Source organism: Zygosaccharomyces rouxii, assembly GCF_000026365.1.
Source record: "Zygosaccharomyces rouxii strain CBS732 chromosome C complete sequence".
NCBI classification, from domain to species: domain Eukaryota; kingdom Fungi; phylum Ascomycota; class Saccharomycetes; order Saccharomycetales; family Saccharomycetaceae; genus Zygosaccharomyces; species Zygosaccharomyces rouxii.
The window spans coordinates 157,714-174,610 of NC_012992.1; the positions used below are offsets into that span (position 1 = coordinate 157,714).

At 38.8% G+C, this 16,897-nt stretch overlaps 10 protein-coding genes and 1 non-coding gene across 11 annotated transcripts; 3 read left to right on the plus strand and 8 right to left on the minus strand.

Annotated features, from left to right (window-relative positions):
• Positions 1-35: 35 nt before the first annotated feature.
• On the minus strand, positions 36-2,681 carry STE5 (Ste5p; the record flags this gene model as incomplete). Its single annotated transcript, XM_002495697.1, has 1 exon — positions 36-2,681. The coding sequence occupies one exon, from the start codon at positions 2,679-2,681 to the stop codon at positions 36-38; it is 2,646 nt and encodes an 881-aa protein (XP_002495742.1).
• A 673-nt stretch (positions 2,682-3,354) lies between these two features.
• On the minus strand, positions 3,355-4,560 carry PDA1 (pyruvate dehydrogenase (acetyl-transferring) subunit E1 alpha; the record flags this gene model as incomplete). Its single annotated transcript, XM_002495698.1, has 1 exon — positions 3,355-4,560. The coding sequence occupies one exon, from the start codon at positions 4,558-4,560 to the stop codon at positions 3,355-3,357; it is 1,206 nt and encodes a 401-aa protein (XP_002495743.1).
• A 509-nt stretch (positions 4,561-5,069) lies between these two features.
• SNR40 lies at positions 5,070-5,170 on the minus strand. Its single transcript, XR_002648391.1, has one exon. It is a non-coding gene; the product is annotated as a snR40 (small nucleolar RNA).
• Positions 5,171-5,761: 591 nt separating this feature from the next.
• Positions 5,762-6,754, minus strand: PCL1 (Pcl1p; the record flags this gene model as incomplete). Its single annotated transcript, XM_002495699.1, has 1 exon — positions 5,762-6,754. The coding sequence occupies one exon, from the start codon at positions 6,752-6,754 to the stop codon at positions 5,762-5,764; it is 993 nt and encodes a 330-aa protein (XP_002495744.1).
• A 543-nt stretch (positions 6,755-7,297) lies between these two features.
• RFC3 (replication factor C subunit 3) lies at positions 7,298-8,314 on the minus strand (the record flags this gene model as incomplete). Its single annotated transcript, XM_002495700.1, has 1 exon — positions 7,298-8,314. One exon carries the CDS (start codon positions 8,312-8,314, stop codon positions 7,298-7,300), a length of 1,017 nt encoding a protein of 338 aa, XP_002495745.1.
• Positions 8,315-8,538: 224 nt separating this feature from the next.
• MID1 (Mid1p) lies at positions 8,539-10,176 on the plus strand (the record flags this gene model as incomplete). The annotated part of the gene is made up of 1 exon (XM_002495701.1): positions 8,539-10,176. One exon carries the CDS (start codon positions 8,539-8,541, stop codon positions 10,174-10,176), a length of 1,638 nt encoding a protein of 545 aa, XP_002495746.1.
• A 54-nt stretch (positions 10,177-10,230) lies between these two features.
• PUS4 (pseudouridine synthase PUS4) lies at positions 10,231-11,451 on the minus strand (the record flags this gene model as incomplete). Its single annotated transcript, XM_002495702.1, has 1 exon — positions 10,231-11,451. The coding sequence occupies one exon, from the start codon at positions 11,449-11,451 to the stop codon at positions 10,231-10,233; it is 1,221 nt and encodes a 406-aa protein (XP_002495747.1).
• Positions 11,452-11,578: 127 nt separating this feature from the next.
• Positions 11,579-12,355, minus strand: SHR5 (Shr5p; the record flags this gene model as incomplete). Its single annotated transcript, XM_002495703.1, has 1 exon — positions 11,579-12,355. The coding sequence occupies one exon, from the start codon at positions 12,353-12,355 to the stop codon at positions 11,579-11,581; it is 777 nt and encodes a 258-aa protein (XP_002495748.1).
• A 164-nt stretch (positions 12,356-12,519) lies between these two features.
• Positions 12,520-13,095, plus strand: MDY2 (Mdy2p; the record flags this gene model as incomplete). The annotated part of the gene is made up of 1 exon (XM_002495704.1): positions 12,520-13,095. One exon carries the CDS (start codon positions 12,520-12,522, stop codon positions 13,093-13,095), a length of 576 nt encoding a protein of 191 aa, XP_002495749.1.
• Positions 13,096-13,258: 163 nt separating this feature from the next.
• On the minus strand, positions 13,259-15,121 carry MSB3 (Rab GTPase-activating protein MSB3; the record flags this gene model as incomplete). Its single annotated transcript, XM_002495705.1, has 1 exon — positions 13,259-15,121. The coding sequence occupies one exon, from the start codon at positions 15,119-15,121 to the stop codon at positions 13,259-13,261; it is 1,863 nt and encodes a 620-aa protein (XP_002495750.1).
• A 221-nt stretch (positions 15,122-15,342) lies between these two features.
• RIM21 (Rim21p) lies at positions 15,343-16,842 on the plus strand (the record flags this gene model as incomplete). Its single annotated transcript, XM_002495706.1, has 1 exon — positions 15,343-16,842. One exon carries the CDS (start codon positions 15,343-15,345, stop codon positions 16,840-16,842), a length of 1,500 nt encoding a protein of 499 aa, XP_002495751.1.
• Between the last annotated feature and the right edge of the window lie 55 nt (positions 16,843-16,897).

Below are 16,897 nucleotides of genomic sequence, written 5' to 3' on the forward strand. Positions count from 1 at the left end.
AAAAAATAATTACTTTAAATATTGGGTTTAATTTCTCAAAGGTATTGGTATAACACTGAAGGATGGCTGCTAGATTCCGTGTGACTTGGTGAAGAAACTTGATCAATTTCACGAATTGCACGTTCAATGTCTTCCAGCAAGAAATCGCATCCATCTTGAATGTTTTTATTGGGTGCCTTTTCCCTATAACGTTCTTGAGGGTATGAATTTACTGAGGGCTTCAACGAACTTGAATAAGAGCCTGTGGCAAAATGGCTATCTTCGTTATCACCAAGAATGCTTCTAGCGTTACTCTCACTCGCATCAAATGGAGATGCTATTAAAATTGTTGTAGTAGATTCATTGGAAGACATAGAGCGAGTGTCATCTAAAGGATGTTCATTTTCGCTATCAGTTAAATCTTCCTCAATACTAGAAACATCGTCATCATCATCATCACCAAATGCCAGACCAAAACTGTAACTCAATGCTTCTAAGAAATTGTTCCACGATTCCAACTCCACCAACTCACCTACTTTGTCACTGTAATCCAAATTCAAGTAACCGACCTTAATCTTCAATTCTCTTGGTCTTCGCCTGCCCTCATTGGTAAAACAACTGTAATCCTTTAGTAAACATGATTTTTGGGTATCCATGGGAGTATTCGAGACAATTGCAATTCCTAAACCTTTCAAAGTAGTATCTGGATACAATGAATTTTTCAACCAAATGGGTTCAAATCTATTGCCTTCTGATAATTTTTGAGCATCCTCTAAGTCTTCAACAGTGGAGATCACGTCTTTGGTCCTGCCAAGGGTTCTCACGAATCCTCCAGAGTCCACGATGCATATCTTCATATCGGGGAATTTTAGTACTAATGCCTTTAGACTATTGAAAATTACCAATGAGTTATTCTTAGTTCTAATCTTTTCAAAATCCAGTTGTAAAACAACCACTAACTCATCTGGTCTTTCTCGTTTTAAGGATAAAATTGAACTTATATTTGTCATGGCGCTTTGTATGGAACCTGTAGCGCTCAGGGTTGCTCCCTGCTCCTCCGATAATTTAAATCCTCTTCTAATGATAACGCTACTCCGCTCGTTGCTAGCCAACTCTACCATTTTTGTTGGGGTTATTAGACCCATTAAAGAAGTGGAAAGATGGGACGATTGTGTATCGTTTCTCATTATGGGCGGTAAAGGTAAAGTTGAAGTGAAATACTTGTCATTAAATTCTTGTTCGTGATCGAGTAACGCAGATATCCACTTTTGGATCACTTGACTAGCATCAGTATTGAGCGTCTCTGTAACGTAGACCTCCTGCCATGATGAAAATTCTGTTTTGGGGAAAGTCCACTTTAAAACCGACGATTCTACAGTATCTACTCTGACATTGGCCACTGATTTGTAAACATGAAATTCTTTCAATTTGACATTCAAAGATCCATCTTGCTTAGTTTTAACTCCATCCGCCAAAGGAGCTACGACGAGAGCTTTTTCGAAAAGCATACACCAACAATCGTTATAATCAACGCCATCTCTTGACATCATCAGATGGTCCACTAGCCGTAGTAACCCAAATTCTTCATCTATCTGCCAGTCTGACAAAGTGGGGAAATTCTTCATCAAGATCTCGATGTAATGAGCTCTCAATACATAAAGTTGTAATTTATCAGAGGTAGAAACAGAGTAGTTCTTCGTATCAGGCTGTAGTACCAGTGAAACTCTAATTGAGGGTTGGAATTGTGGTACTGGCCATTCACGCCTAATTTCTGGTGCCGATTTTTTCCTTGCCTTTGGTGGGACGCTAGCCAGCCGCATCCCCCCCAGTATTGAATCTGGAGTCCTTAAGGCATGATTTTGAGCTGAAGGTATCGCCTGCGATGACATTTGCCCTCTTGGGGAAGAAATATGTGGTGTTTGCTGTAAAGTGGGAAAATTATTGAGTACTAGAGGGGGTTGTAACTGCTGTGTAGGTGAAGTACTTGGTTCCGAATGCCTTCTCGCACTTCCATTGATTAAAAAAATCGATATCAACCTGTCCTTCAACTCTGCGTTCTTTGGTATACAACGGTTTTCTATATTTTTATCGTTATGGCATTTGGTACAAGGTGGGAATATGGAAAAGAAATCGTTAGGACTGTAGCCGCCAGAATTTTCGAATGAGACCAGAAGACATTCCTGATGACTTATGTGACCGCATTCGAGTTCGATGATACGTTCACCACTACCTCTGTTCAATATGGGCTCATCGCATACAGTGCAATACTCGTTAAGAAAAGACTTCTTATTCGAAGTATTGGATCTGCGGTGACTGAATGGACCCATCTTCGGTGGTGGCGTTAAGTTTAGACCAAATTCAAAAGTATCCGGAGGTCTTGGTAGTGATGAAGTACGGAGTCCATGAGAATTGCCCAGTGGCGATAATGTTTGAGAAACCACAGGTGAAATTGATACTCCTCTATTAGTTGAAGGTGAATGGGCTGTCCTCTTTTTGTCACTGTGCCTTTGAAATTTTGCAAATCTATCAGCCCATTTTTTGCCTCTCGATGATGGTGATGGAGTTATTGAACCGTCCCTTGAAGGTGTACTGCCAGCAGAACTTGCCTTGGGAGTTTTAAGGGGAGATCTCTGTTGAGATGGTTGTTGTGATGCTCCGATGTTTGTTAATTGGTATATGATATTGTCTTCTGGGGCTTGCATGTTAACAACAACCTTTATACCTTGGACTACTGCCAGATTTTACTGGACTGAGTCCCTCTATGACTAAGGTTCTTCCTTGTTACATGATAAAGGGATCCTTAGATCTCGCGCATTCTTGATGCCCCGGAATCCAAGGCAGGGTAACATCAGATGTGGAGATATAAATAACAGAGATAAGAACCTCGGCGGCTAGAAGATAAATACTGGTATGTATAATTTTTAAGTGATGAGAAAAACGGGCAGTACATTTTGACATTTCTTCTCGTAAAATTGCTCGATTTTTCGTTGGTTTATTACTGTAGTTTAATTCATTATGCGACAGTGGTTAATGGGCAAAATGACAGAGATTAAAGGTGAATTCTTTGATCTGTTCTTTGCCAGAAACGACGGGAGAATTACCTGGTGTTACAAAATTTGTGAAGAGGTCAAGATTTTTGTGTGTTCTTTCAATAACGTGAAATTCACCAAGTAGTTACTAAACGTTAAAACCCCCCCACCATTTCTCCATAACTTTGCTGCAATTTAATTTCATGGAATAATATATAAAAAATATTTACGAATCTTATTAATAAAAAATGAGGATTCCAAATAGTACCGTCTCTGTTAGAACGACGGATTTAAATTACAAAAACATCAACAGCCTTCCTTCGACAGAAATAAATTAAAAATAAATTTAGTATCTTGGAACGTATTGCAATTTTTCCAAATCCCAAGTTTCATTAACGGTTCTACCTCTCAAACGTGGGATACCAGTGCCCTTCAAATAAACATCTTCAAACATCAATTCTGGTTCGTAACCTGGAGCAGCAGAAGAATCAGCTAATTCAACTTGTTCATCGACATATTTTCTAGCAGCCTTTTCATAAGCCTTCAATTCTTCCTCGGTTGCCAATCCCAATTGTAACATGTGCATCTTCAAACCTGCAATTGGATCGTTCTTTGAACGCATGTGTTGGATTTCTTCTCTTGTTCTGTAAGTAGTACCTGGGTCAGAGATGGAGTGACCACCGTATCTGTAGGTCTCGTATTCAAGAACAAGAGGACCGTTACCAGATAGACACCAATCCTTTGCGAATTTAGATGCTTGGTAAACTGCCAAGATGTCCATACCGTTAACTTTCAAACCTGGAATGTAACCAGCACGCTTGAAGTATTCAGTGGAAGCAGATGCTCTGGAAGCAGCAGTACCCATACCGTATCTGTTGTTTTCACAACAGAAGACAACTGGTAAATTGAACAATTTAGCCATGTTGTAAGATTCAAAGACTTGACCTTGGTTTGCGGCACCATCACCGTATAGAGCGAAATTACAGTTATCTTCATTCTTGTATTGATGAGCAAATGCTAAACCAGCACCCAAAGGAACTTGAGCACCCACAATACCATTACCACCGTAGAAACCATTAGTGAAAATGTGCATAGAACCACCTTTACCGAAAGAGCAACCTGATTTTTTACCCATTAATTCTGCCAAGATATCCTTGACTGGAGAACCTCTCATGTGAGCAAAACCGTGACATCTGTAGGAAGTAATAACGGTATCTTTCTTTGTGATAGCGTTTTCAATACCGACTGCAATTGCTTCTTGACCGACTGACAAGTGGCAGAACCCCCAAATCTTTTTAGCCTTGTAAAGAGCATCGCATGCCATTTCCATACGTCTAATTGTTGTCATATCTTTGAACATTTGCAACAAATTGCCCTTAGTGGTGGTATATTTCAATTCTGGTACGTTCAAATTGTAACCCTCAAATGAAGTTTCTGGCAATTCAATTTCAATCAAATCACTCTCTTCAGATGCTGAGGCAAGACCACGAATGGGTCTTACCATTGAGACTTGACGTAACAAGCCTGATTGTCTCTTAACGGCAGATAGCATTGATACTCTTCTACTATGTCAGGAAAAAGAAAAAGAAAACCAAACAACGACAGACTAGCGGTTATTGTAAATTATCACTGTCAATTGTTGAGCAATTGATTAATTAGTGGTATTCTGATGTCGTATCTTTTATATGTATTTATGTCCCCTCTTCGATTTCTCGCTTCACCCGACTTTTTTCGTTTTTTTCCATTTGACGACGGGAATTGAACTACGCAAATGTCAGATTATACGAAAAGCTACGTCATGTGAAAAGCACGTGACGTAGATATGACTAACGTATGCCAATTAGTAGTAGAGAAGAGTAGCTCATCCAAGCCTGGCAATACTATACGGAACTGCTAAACGACTGCATAGGCAGGAACGTAGTCTACGCTCGTTTGCAAGTCTTCCCGCGGTTTACGTCTTACTCGTACAAGTCTACAACCCATTGTAGTCCAGAAGGCACTGTGCCTACCAGTACTTACAGAAAAAGAAAACTATATCTATATCTAAATCTTATCACAAGATGAGGAATCAGAAATTTGGGTATACTTGGTCTTTCATTAGAACCTGAGTACGTTTGGCTCTCTCAGACTGGTGCACAGCATTTTTCTCGTCATCTTCCTCAAGGGTTAGAAACTAACTAGTAGACTTACTAGAGCATCTCTAACCTTGACACACTCCAGAGCTAACTGCTCTAGATGCTTACTTATTGTGTAGAGAGTAGAGTAGTGTGGAAAAGAGAGAAAGACTTTCCCGCTTGCTGTTTATATACCTGAAAAAAAAATTTCAATTTACCCGGATAAGCATAGGTTGAAGATTTAGGGTTACATGAGTGTTAGTGAAGCAGTAATGAGAGGAGGAATCGGTGAAGCAGCAGATGGAGTGTGATTCCTGAAACGGGGGTTTCCATCGAGCGGCAATTCAATGTCCATTTAGAGTTGAATAAACGAACAAGCCTAATGGTAAACACTATGTCACGTGATACTACGTAATATCTACTACCGATCCTCGAGACTACAATCACTTACGGCCCAACTCCGAGGACACGTATTAGATGTCATTAATGTCCATACAAAAATCTTATATTTTCACTTGCTAATCGTAAAACAAAAATATTATTAGCGATATACTTGAACGCGAACGCAACTCTTATTATTGGGGTATTTCTAGTCTATTTACGTTTAGCATGTTATTCTATATTCATTATCCTAGCTCATTAGTATCCCTGCTGTTGCAGTAACATATCTTGTTCATACTGCCACAGGTACATTCCATATGGGTCAAGCGAATCCATCGTACTAACACTTGGTAATCTTGAAATTGGTCTTGATGGTAGATCTGATTTATTCCATATGTCCACTTCGCTGCTATTTTCACTAACTAAAGTCGCAGAACTTAGGTCTGATGAAACAGAGGTATTACGGTTATGTTCTAAGCTCTTGGCATTGACGATACGATCACCTGCGCCAGCACAAGCGATGTTTCTGGGGAATGGTTTTTGGAATTGCAATTGTTGCTTTTGCTGTTGTTGCCTTAGCTTTTGTAGTTGCACGTGTTTGTGCAGTTTTCTTCTTTGGGCCGATGTACGTTCAATGTCTTCAACGATTGGTTCCAACAGGTACCTTAGATCTAATATCAGATCATCATTTGTCACTCTAAGATCCCAATTTAGTAATTGAACCAATTGTCTTTCCATTAGATTGACATCTTCAACACTGAAAAGTCCATCAGTGTATTTTGCCCAATGCTTGTTCAAAGGTGATGAATCGTTGTGAAATTTAGCGCTTAGAATCAAACATGCCAAGAACATACGGTGGATAGTGGATGGCAAACCAGATGCGTCTTTTGGTAAAATACATTTCAACCTGTTCAAGTAACATGCTGTCACTAATAATGTTGATGTGTATACGTTTGTGTGTCTGACCAATCTGCTGATAAAACTCATTAGCGATGGTAATTTTGAAGCCTGCTTGTTAGGCGAGCCTGGTGGTGTTGGATAATTACACTGTGGTAAAACCTTAAGCGTAGTATTAGTTAAAAATCTGACCATATCGTCAGTAACTGGCGATTTCATCAAAATGTTTAGCGCCTTGTAGTATCCGGACATGTGGTGGTGCTGCATGGTTGAGTAATCGAAGGAAAGTTTAGTCTTTTCTTGGTGAACTATATCAAAGTCCAATTCTTCCAAACCAATTCCTATTCTCCACATCAATCTTTGCAGTCCTTTTATATGATCTTGAACTTAACAATCTACCATTTTGAATACCTTCATCGCACATACCAGGTTAATCGTGAAACTACTACAAGTGGCCACGCTAAACAATGAATCAACGAAATCTTACTGTCGAAGGGTAATTGAATTTCGCGAGTCGCGTCCCTAAATCTTAATTCACCAAATTGTCCATGATCTTTCTTATTGCGGTTATAGCGATCTACACATCTTCGCTCTTAACTTTTCGCAGGATCAGAAGAAAGTAAAAAATTCGTGTAAACTTCCGGATCAAGATCATCGCACTGTTGGACAAGGTCATAGAAGACACGAATTTCGACATTTCGAGTTTGAAACCATAGAAGAATCTCCGTTGTTGTCTTTATTGTTGGTGATTGTACAATTGGTGGTGGTTCCTGTTTCTCCAGGTTAAACTTTGGCGATGATGTAATATTCGTGGTTGCAATTATTGTTATAATAGGCATCAATTTAGATACGCAATTCGGAATTGAAAAGTTTCACGAAGATAATGAATGTATTTAACTAAGAATGTATTTTCGTAGCTTCTTGTTCAAAAGAAGACTTGACAACACCAATAACAGCGCTTGTTTGTATTTTTTCGCTACCACCACGAGAAATGGCGTATTCAATGTCGCCTAGACCCGTTAAAAGACTGATTCTTGTCGATTCGTTTTCAAGCTGATAGCCTTGTAAGATGGACACGATTCCCTCGATCAAATCGATTAGGGCTAGACCCTTTGAGGTTCTCACTTTCTGTAAAGTATAGTGAGCAGTTGTCCAGTCTTCCTTCAAGATTGAATCTAGAATTGTCTCTAGGTCTTGAGGATTTGGTGCACCGCAACAGTCATAGATTAGGTCGTCTGTTATTTCGACATTGGGTTGATCGATGACTGCTTTGCAAGCCTGTAACACATTCAGAACACGACGCATATCACCACGAGACAAGTCAAGTAATGCATTCTCAGCACTTTCGGTCATTTGTAACTGTTCTCGTACTAAAACATTGGAAATTCGACGTTGGATTGCTTCTCTTGGCAATGGTTGGAATCTAAATCTAGTACAACGACTTAGCAATGCGGGGGTTAGTTTATGTGCGTAATTGGCCAAGATACAAAATCTTGTGTTTTTAGTATATCTTTCGATAATTCTACGCAATGCATTTTGAGCAGCATTGGTCATTGCATCAGCTTCATCTAAGATGATCAGTTTGAAACCTTTTGAGAAAATTTGTCTTGTCGATGCAAAGTCCTTAATTTGATTTCTTACCACATCAATACCTCGATCATCGGAAGCGTTTAACTCAAGGACCATATTACTGTAATTCTTGCCGTAAATCTCTCTTGCAAGTGCAATAATAGACGATGTCTTACCGGTACCTGGAGGTCCATAAAACAGTAGATGTGGTAGTTTACCGGTTTCTAGAAACTTACGAATAGTCGTGATGACTTCTGTTTGCCCATAAACGTCGTCCAAGGACTCTGGACGATACTTCTCAACCCATGGCAGGTTTTCCATATTTTTAACGTTACCAATTGTCATATCAAAAATCCAGTAGTAGTGTTCAAAGCTCTTATTTAGTTATCTTGAATCTTTTTTTCAACTTACGATATGTGTTGATGGTAGGTTACAAGATCAAATAAAAAGTTGATTAATGCTCATCTAATTATGAAATATAAACGATTCTAAAAAAGGTTACGTAAAGAAAAAAACCAAAACAAAGGTAAAGGCAGCTTTTAGAAAGTTGCAAGCACCTCCTCAATGTAATGTGGTGGTTCCTAATTGCACTTATTGTCTTTGCACAGTGTGGCTCGTCTTCCTTTAACGATTTAGAAGAATCGTGGGAAATATCTGGTGGTAATCCTTATAATGCTATGCAAAAGGATTCATTTGGAACAAAGGTAAATTATCATGGGAATACTTCGAGTATTTTAAATCCAAACAATATTTATGAATGGACTCCAATTACAAACGACTTAACTGCAGGTGATAGGGACACGTTTGTGTTTGATGTTAATACGGGCAGTTCAGGATTTGGTATTGCTTCCACATATGAAATTCTAATTCTATTGAGTGGAAACATTTGTAAACAACCTTCCAATACTAACGGTACTTCATTGGGGGTTTTTTACTCATTTAACGAAACTCTCTTTGGTGATTTGGGCGTTGGTAAATTTCAATCATTCGGAAATGGATATCTACAAGCATTGGCGATTAGTCCTCTGGAGGCTAACAATAATAATGCAACTTCCAAGTACAACAATTTGTATGTCGTGGTTACACCTGTTAATGAAACTACAGGCCAACCCCTGCCATCATCCCCAGAGAAGGTAAACGGTGAGCGTTGGGAGTACAAAATGAGTATATCTGAAAACGATTTGGTTTATCAATGGGATTCAAGGTCGTGGCTGGATGTATTGGATACGGACCACACCTCAGCTCTTTTACTGACAGGTAACGTAAGTGCTGATGCTGAAAATCACTATAATTATTCGATCTACAATCCGTCACTATATGACCTTTACGTCTATTCTGACGAAGAATCTGCAAAATTGGATAAATCGACTAATATATCTCTGTGTGCCATGATACAGGGTAATTACTTAGTGTCATCAGCGCAATCACCGCCGAAGGATGTTCATCCGTTGGAAAGAACTGAATTAGCAGTCTCTAGGTCAATGGCTGATAGAAGTGGTAGCGTTAGGGAACAATTCTACGTTACAGGTTTAAATGCATCAACGGACTACGTCGCATATTTGACTAAAAAGATTGGTAAGAAGGGGAATTTATCTCCAGATGGTGGTGTGCTTTTCTCGAGGCAGCCGTTTCGAACCAAATCTTCCAATAACTGTTCATTGGTTTTTGGGCTCGATTTTTGCTCAGGTGTTGCTTACTCAGTACCGTCCTCATCAATTTCAGATAATAAGACTATGTTGGCACAAACTTTTGATCATTACTCTCAGTCTCTTTTCCAAAACTTTAGCAAGGCACTACAAATCGTACCATGCGAAATGGAATTAGATGCAAGATATTCACCTGTTCGAACCTGTCAAGACTGTTCCGATTCCTATAGAGATTGGCTTTGCGCGGTTACGATTCCTCGTTGTACTTTGGATAATCAAGAATATTATATTCGCAGGAAAAAAGATGATAATAGAAATCAATTCATCAATGAAGAAATTAAACCCATGAGTGATTACTATGAAGTTCCGCCTTGCATAGAGATGTGTTACCATATGGTAAGAGACTGCCCCAGTGATTTTGGATTCGCATGCCCTGATATAAATAACCAAAAGGATCTTTTCCACCGAAGCTATAGCTATTTTGACACAAATAGTATGGAAGACACATGTAATTATATCGGTAATGCTACTGATCTGTTCCTAACTGCAAAAAATAATTAATATATAAATTACATATACAATATAGACAGAAGCATTATTGATTAGTTTGCTTAATCATTCCGTCTTTTCCAATTCATCTGCAGTTCTTTTAACAGATTTTCTTTCCTCATCTGTTTCCTTTTGGTTCTCCTCATTAAGTAAAGTTTCATTTGCATCTTCTTCACGCTGCGTTTCTAGAGTTTTTGCCTCTTGTTCAGATTCCTTCTGTGCTTTCAAGAATTCATCCGCTATGTTAACCTCAGATCCCTTTTCCAAGACCAAACCCAAAACTTTACTCCATATTTTTTCATCTCTATCGGTGAAATCTGTCAATTGGAAAACGTTTTGACTTTCCAGCGACCAATCTTTCTGTTGAACCCTAATCAATTTAACCATGTAACATGAACTCATCATTGCCTTACCAATATCACTGATTAAGGAACGAATATACGTCCCAGAGGAAACTTTTGACTTAAAATGCAATAATGGCGCACGATACTTATCACCTTGCTTTTCAATTTCTTCAGACTCTTGTTCAGTCAGAGGAATTGGTTTTTCTACACGAGCCTCTTCATTATCCCAACCCTGCTTTTCACAGTATTCCTTTGAAAAATAAAGAGTATCATCCAACATGCTAGCGTTCAATTTTTGTAATGTCTCTATCGCTTCACCTGAAGGCCTCATCAATGGGTAATCATGACTTTTCGTCAAAGAATCATTCATGACCTGTAAATCATAAACTGTCACTTGTCTAGGTTCAATTGCCCTGGGCAAAGGTTTACCCTCTCTGGCATATTCATGCAATGGCTTACCATCCATTTTAAGCGCCGCATAAATGGGCGGTGTCTGCTTTAGTGAACCTACAAATTTTTCCTCAACTTTCTTTAAATCTTCCATCCTTAAATGGTTTACAGAGTTTCTCGATAGAATTTCACCTTCCACATCACCAGATGTAGTCGATACCCCAAAGAGGGCTTCACTCTCATAAACCTTAACCGTTCCTGATAAGTATTCTGCCAATTTTTTCGTTCCGGTACCAATACCAATCACAAGAACACCAGACGCCAATGGATCTAATGTACCACCATGACCCATCTTTACCTTGGAAACTTTCCTCAGTTTTCTCTTACTAGCTTTCTTACCTGTCTCCTCCTGGTACTGCTTCATTCTTTCAGCGGTAGCCCTTTGTATATCCTTAGAGAATACATGACTATTGTTCAAGATCTGTTGTAATCTCATCATGAACTGATTTGAAGTAATGCCACTTGGCTTCTCGATGGCGAAAATTCCATTCATCCTAACTGCTGCTGCTGAAAAATATCAAGTGATTGATTAGAACCTTATTGCCAATCCATTTTTTTCCATAATGCCAGTTATGATTAGGTTCAAATTTTTCAAGTAGATGGCCTCGGGATTTGAAAATCTAGCTGTTGAAGGTATTGTTAGTACAAAGAAAACTGAAAAAATCATCAATATTATAACACGCAGAGAAACATACAGATAGGTATCCTGATCTTCTTGGTGATATTATCTTCACTCCCTTTTCCTTAAATTCTTGTTCTTGGTTTACTTGCTGCACGTAATCTTCCAGGTGTACTAAAGGATGTCTCCATAGGTATTTGGACACAGGGTGCCAAAGTCCAAGTGACAGTGCTTCCAGTAGAAGATCTATCAGGTTAAACCACGAATAGGTGTAGAATGCATTTTGCAAGTAGCTATTGATGGTAATGACAATCTCTTGAAATTTCTCCACACTTAACACTCGCGCCAGGGGACTGGCTGATGAATAACCAAATAGTTGACCATCTTCATCGAAGATACCAAAAGGTTGAAATACTGGCTCGCCAGTAATTGCACCTGGTTCCATCCCTGGCATTGCAGTACTAAAATAAGGGCAATCCAAAGTAACTTCAAATCTTCTCGGTACTCTAACGATTCTTGTGGTTTCAAATTCAGGCGAACCCCTAGCTACATAAACATTAGGGAAATGCGTCATGCAGATTCCATGATCTTCATCATGTTCCCTCAATTGATTTCGTGCATCGACATCAGCGTAGTACCTTTCACCAAACTCGTGGTAGTTAAAGAATATGGGGGCTCGCTCTTGTAAAGCTTGTTCTGGCACCTCAGTGCCACTTCGAGATCCTGATCCACTAATCACCGTTCCTACTGAATTGACCTTATCGGCTAGCACCTCCATAACAGGTCCCAGCCCAGTGATTATGCCACTGCCAATTGTTCATCTAGTTTGTGTTGTTTCTTGGCGCCATCTTTTGATATGGAAAACTCCCGTTTACTGTAATCTCGAACTCCTCCTATAAAGAATAGTAAGAAGAAAAAGATCCAAAAGGAACCTGATTAATCATGAGCATTGCATCTCCTGAACACGAATTCGTCTCCAAGTTCTTGACACTATCAACTCTTACCCAACCAGTGTTACCAAAGGACTACAAAAAACCATTGCAACAGGTGAACAGTTTAGGTGTAGCACTTCCAGCACTCAGATACAAATACCATTCCAAGAGATCTAACAAAGAAGATAATGCCAAAGGACTGAAATTGATCTTGAAAAACATTAAACCTCCAAAATTCACTGTGGAGAATGAATTTGGTCGCAATGATACTGTCCGTCAAGTTAAAGAGTATTTAATATCTGAAGGTAAGGCACAGCAATTTGGCCAAGTGAAATTATTATTTAAGGGTAAAGTTTTACACGACAGTGGAATTTTGTCAGAAGTGATCGAGGATGGGGCTACCATCACCGTAATGATTTCCAAACCTGAAGTTGTTCAACAACAGGAGGAGCCCACTCCAGTGAAAAATTCTTTGCAGATTCCCTGGGAAGCAATTGAGAAGACACTTGCCCATGAGTTGAAGGATTCCCATCAAACTGCATTAGCCTTACAAAGATTGCAAAAAGGTTGGGATATGACCAAGTGACATAAAAATAGTTCTGGGTATGCAACTTTATATAGATATATATATATGTATCGATCAGAAGAAAAAGAACATGACTCTGAAAAATAAAAATCCTTTTATTCTTTATTTTTTTTTTTTTTCCTTCAACATAGGTCCTTTAATTTACCCTAAAAGTTTATCTTGATCAACCTTTCTTCTTCCTCATTTGCTTCACTTTGGCTTTTATACTATTGTTCCAATGAACACCACCAAGTCCCTTTTTAAAACCGTAAACTTCAGATGAAAGAGCATCATTAATGATATCTCCCGCCATCTTCTCACCATCAGCCGAATTTGATGATGACGATGCAATGCCGATGTCATTTGAATTATTATTGCTATTGTTGTTATTATTACGATGACCCGTACCCATAATCTCACTATAATGTTTGTATTTTAATCTTTGAGAAGAGACGTACTTTCTACAACGATCCACTTCATCTTGATCCAGTTTGTTCAACGAGAATCTTCTTTTGAAAATTACTCTATCAAAAAGTTCATTTGGATTTATCAATTGCTTGGGGAAAGTCTGCACAATTTGGAAAACTTCCATTTCACTTTCACCATTACTCATTTGTGAGCCTCTTTGTCCGCGAATGGGATTTTTACCAATTCCATTCCTCAATGGTTTTAATTTAATTAATTCAGGTTCACATAATTTAAAGATAGCCAATGAAATTTTGAAAAGAAAATGTGACTCTTCATAAAAGAGACAATCCCAAATCCTTAAAGTACCTTCAATTGGTAATACGCCCACGAAGCAACTCATAAACCAACTTGCTGTACACAATGTAATTGGTGGTAATTTGTATAAAAAATCATTACCGCCTAATAAAGAAGTTCCATTGTTCAATGAAAAATGTTTGGATGAAGTCTGTGGCATGATGTATTGCCAAATTTCTGGTAAATATTCCTTGATACAAAGCATGAGAACACCTTGATCCACATTAACACCCTCCAAGTTGATGTTGTGAACCCCGGGCAAATATCTTGATGTGATGATGACCAGCATCCAAAATGCTCTTTCTTCATCCATGAAAAGTAAAAGTAAACCTGCGAGAAAATTCATCGATTGACAATAACCGATCTTAGGGTTATAGAGGGAGAATGCCACAAGGACACGGCGTAATGATTTAATCATTGGCGGATCATCGATTTGGAATGTTTCCTTTTGAAAATGGATATTATCAGGGAAGGTTCTATTTAAATCACGTTCAATAATATCAAGGTCTGGCATTGATTTGGTTTTTGATTTTAATAAATCATCCATCTTTAGTAGCAATTTATCATAAATCCCCTTGTTTTTGTTCAATTTCTCTTGACCTCTTGCAAAATACCACCAAGCATTACCTCTCCATTCTGCTGGAATACCTTTCCTCACATACCTTTTCAATTTCTCACTTCTACTGGGGAAACGATTCGGCGAATCATTATCCATCGGTAATCCACTTTTCTCCATAAGAATTTTCCATTTGTGTTTTCTTCTAATGCAATATTGTGAATAATTTTCCCACCATTCATCATAGTCTTGTTCTGTAATAAGATTGCTCTGTTTTTTGAAGCCATATCTATCAAAATAATCAGAATTCGGCATAGCCGAACCTGTCGGTGGCATACCAGAAGTTGGTAATTCCAGTTCATCACTATCAGCATCCTCATCACCTTCCAAATTGCCCCCGTCTTCATTCTCAGGTCTTCGTGATTCAACTTCATCTCCATACATCTCAATTACACTTAAACTAGCATCCCCGTCTGTCAACGATTGCACTCCAGAATTATCAGCCACATACTCGCTGCTGACAGGCAATCCATTAGAGTTCAATATCGGCTCACTAGCATTAGTACTTGTGAATGGCTTCTCATGGAAGTTGGGCATCGACGGTGATTTCTTTGGGTATCCATTACCAGCTGTTGCTATTAGCACTGCTGTCTCCCTTGGTGAGTGTCTAAGTCCTGAGCCACTAGAACCCGGATGCATCGAATGCCTCGAACGTTCCACATCCATCATTTAACGGCACGATTGGCCCAATCCAAACTATTCTCAATCAGTTCCAACCAATTGTCGTTGTAACACTTGTAAGTTATATAAAAGAGACTTCTTTAACTTCGACGCCCCGTCAAGTAAACTGTTCATAATAACAAACACATCATTATTAGCAAGAATATATAAGGTGAAAAGGATCCCATTTAGATTTCTTAGGGATTTGAGAGAGCTCTATATGGAATGGGATGGTTGGCCCCAATAGTTTTAAGAAACAGAACAGCGGTAAGCGCACATATGGTAGTTGTCGAAGACAGGAACTTGGTAGTGGATTGCTAGTAGGTGATATTTTGCCAGATATTGTTACATTTGTCGATGAGGCACTCTTCCAGAGCTACTGTGATCATGAACTGCCCGTCTACAATACTGCCAAGGATGGTTCAGAAAGTTACCAGTATTTGAAGATTGTTACAGAGGATTGGAACAGATATCTGACGCGTAAGGGTGTTTACGATAGGTCTTTTTCATATGGCGTATATCCAGTGGTTCTATCATTTACTGCCAATTTTGTTATAACTGTTTCCCTTACTTTACTGATCTTTCTAAATATCTGTGACAGACGTTACAAATATACTTCCAGATTGCTTAAGATGGGGGCCATGATTAGCTCTATCAATATTCTCATCTTTGTTACAAGGGCATTGAAGAAGCTAAAAATTGAGCACGACATGTACGGCATAGCAACTGCAGGATCTATTATGTCACTTTACACTTCTGATCTGACATTCTCTATCCTTGATTTGATATCTGTTTTTATGATCCAACTATGTCAGGTAATGATTTTGAACCGATTATTTCCTCGAAATTTAGAAAAACGGATTTGCATCTTTCTGGGGGTTCCATTGGTGGTAGTTTCTAACGTGTTATGGGCGATTCCAAGATTTGACAGCGGCATGCAAAACTCTCCAAGACATTGGGGTACTTTACCGCCCTTTGTTTACTTATTTCGAATTGCACTCAGTACATCCTATGCATGTACAATTACCTCCTATTCATTCATTAAAAGACGGTTCTGTATTCATTCATTCCAAATGGGGATATTATCGTTATTGGCTGTTCTAGTTGTTCTTTTACAGCCTGTACTTTTCATTACAGATGTATCCGATGCGTGGCTTTGGGGAGTTGGTGAATTGTTCACCACTACTTGTTATGTGGGGTCTGCATTCATAGTCTGGGAATGGTTAGAAAGGTTAAATACTCTGGAGAGAAATGAACAAGCTCAAAGCGTTTTAGGTAGACCTTTTTATGAGGATGAACAACAAGAATATCGAATTGCTAGGTACGCATTAGAAGTCCAATGGGCTTTAGGAGAGGATTACGATGAAGATGGTGAGGAATTTAGTAAAATACCGTCTTTCATTCAAGATACTCCGTCATCGCTTTATGCTACCAATAGTAAAAACACGACTATAATTGGGAGAGAAGGACTTGATCAAGTTAGATTTAATCAGCAACCTGCGATGAAAGAAATTCTGAGACAAAAGTTGATTACATCTTACATAACTTTGATGCGTCCGATAAGACAAGCCAGGCGTTGGGGTCTTAAAATGTTGAACTTTACATCTAAGGAGAAGGGGGAAAACGCTGAGCGTGAAGGAGTCGTCAGGAAAAGAATTGGATTGGACAGGCGTGATGAAGTGTACGTTTATACTACGAAGGATATTGTATTTGAATCAGACGGAGAATAGGGTATATAAGGGCATAATAAGGTAATTTAATTTTTTTTTTTTTTTTCTTTCATTT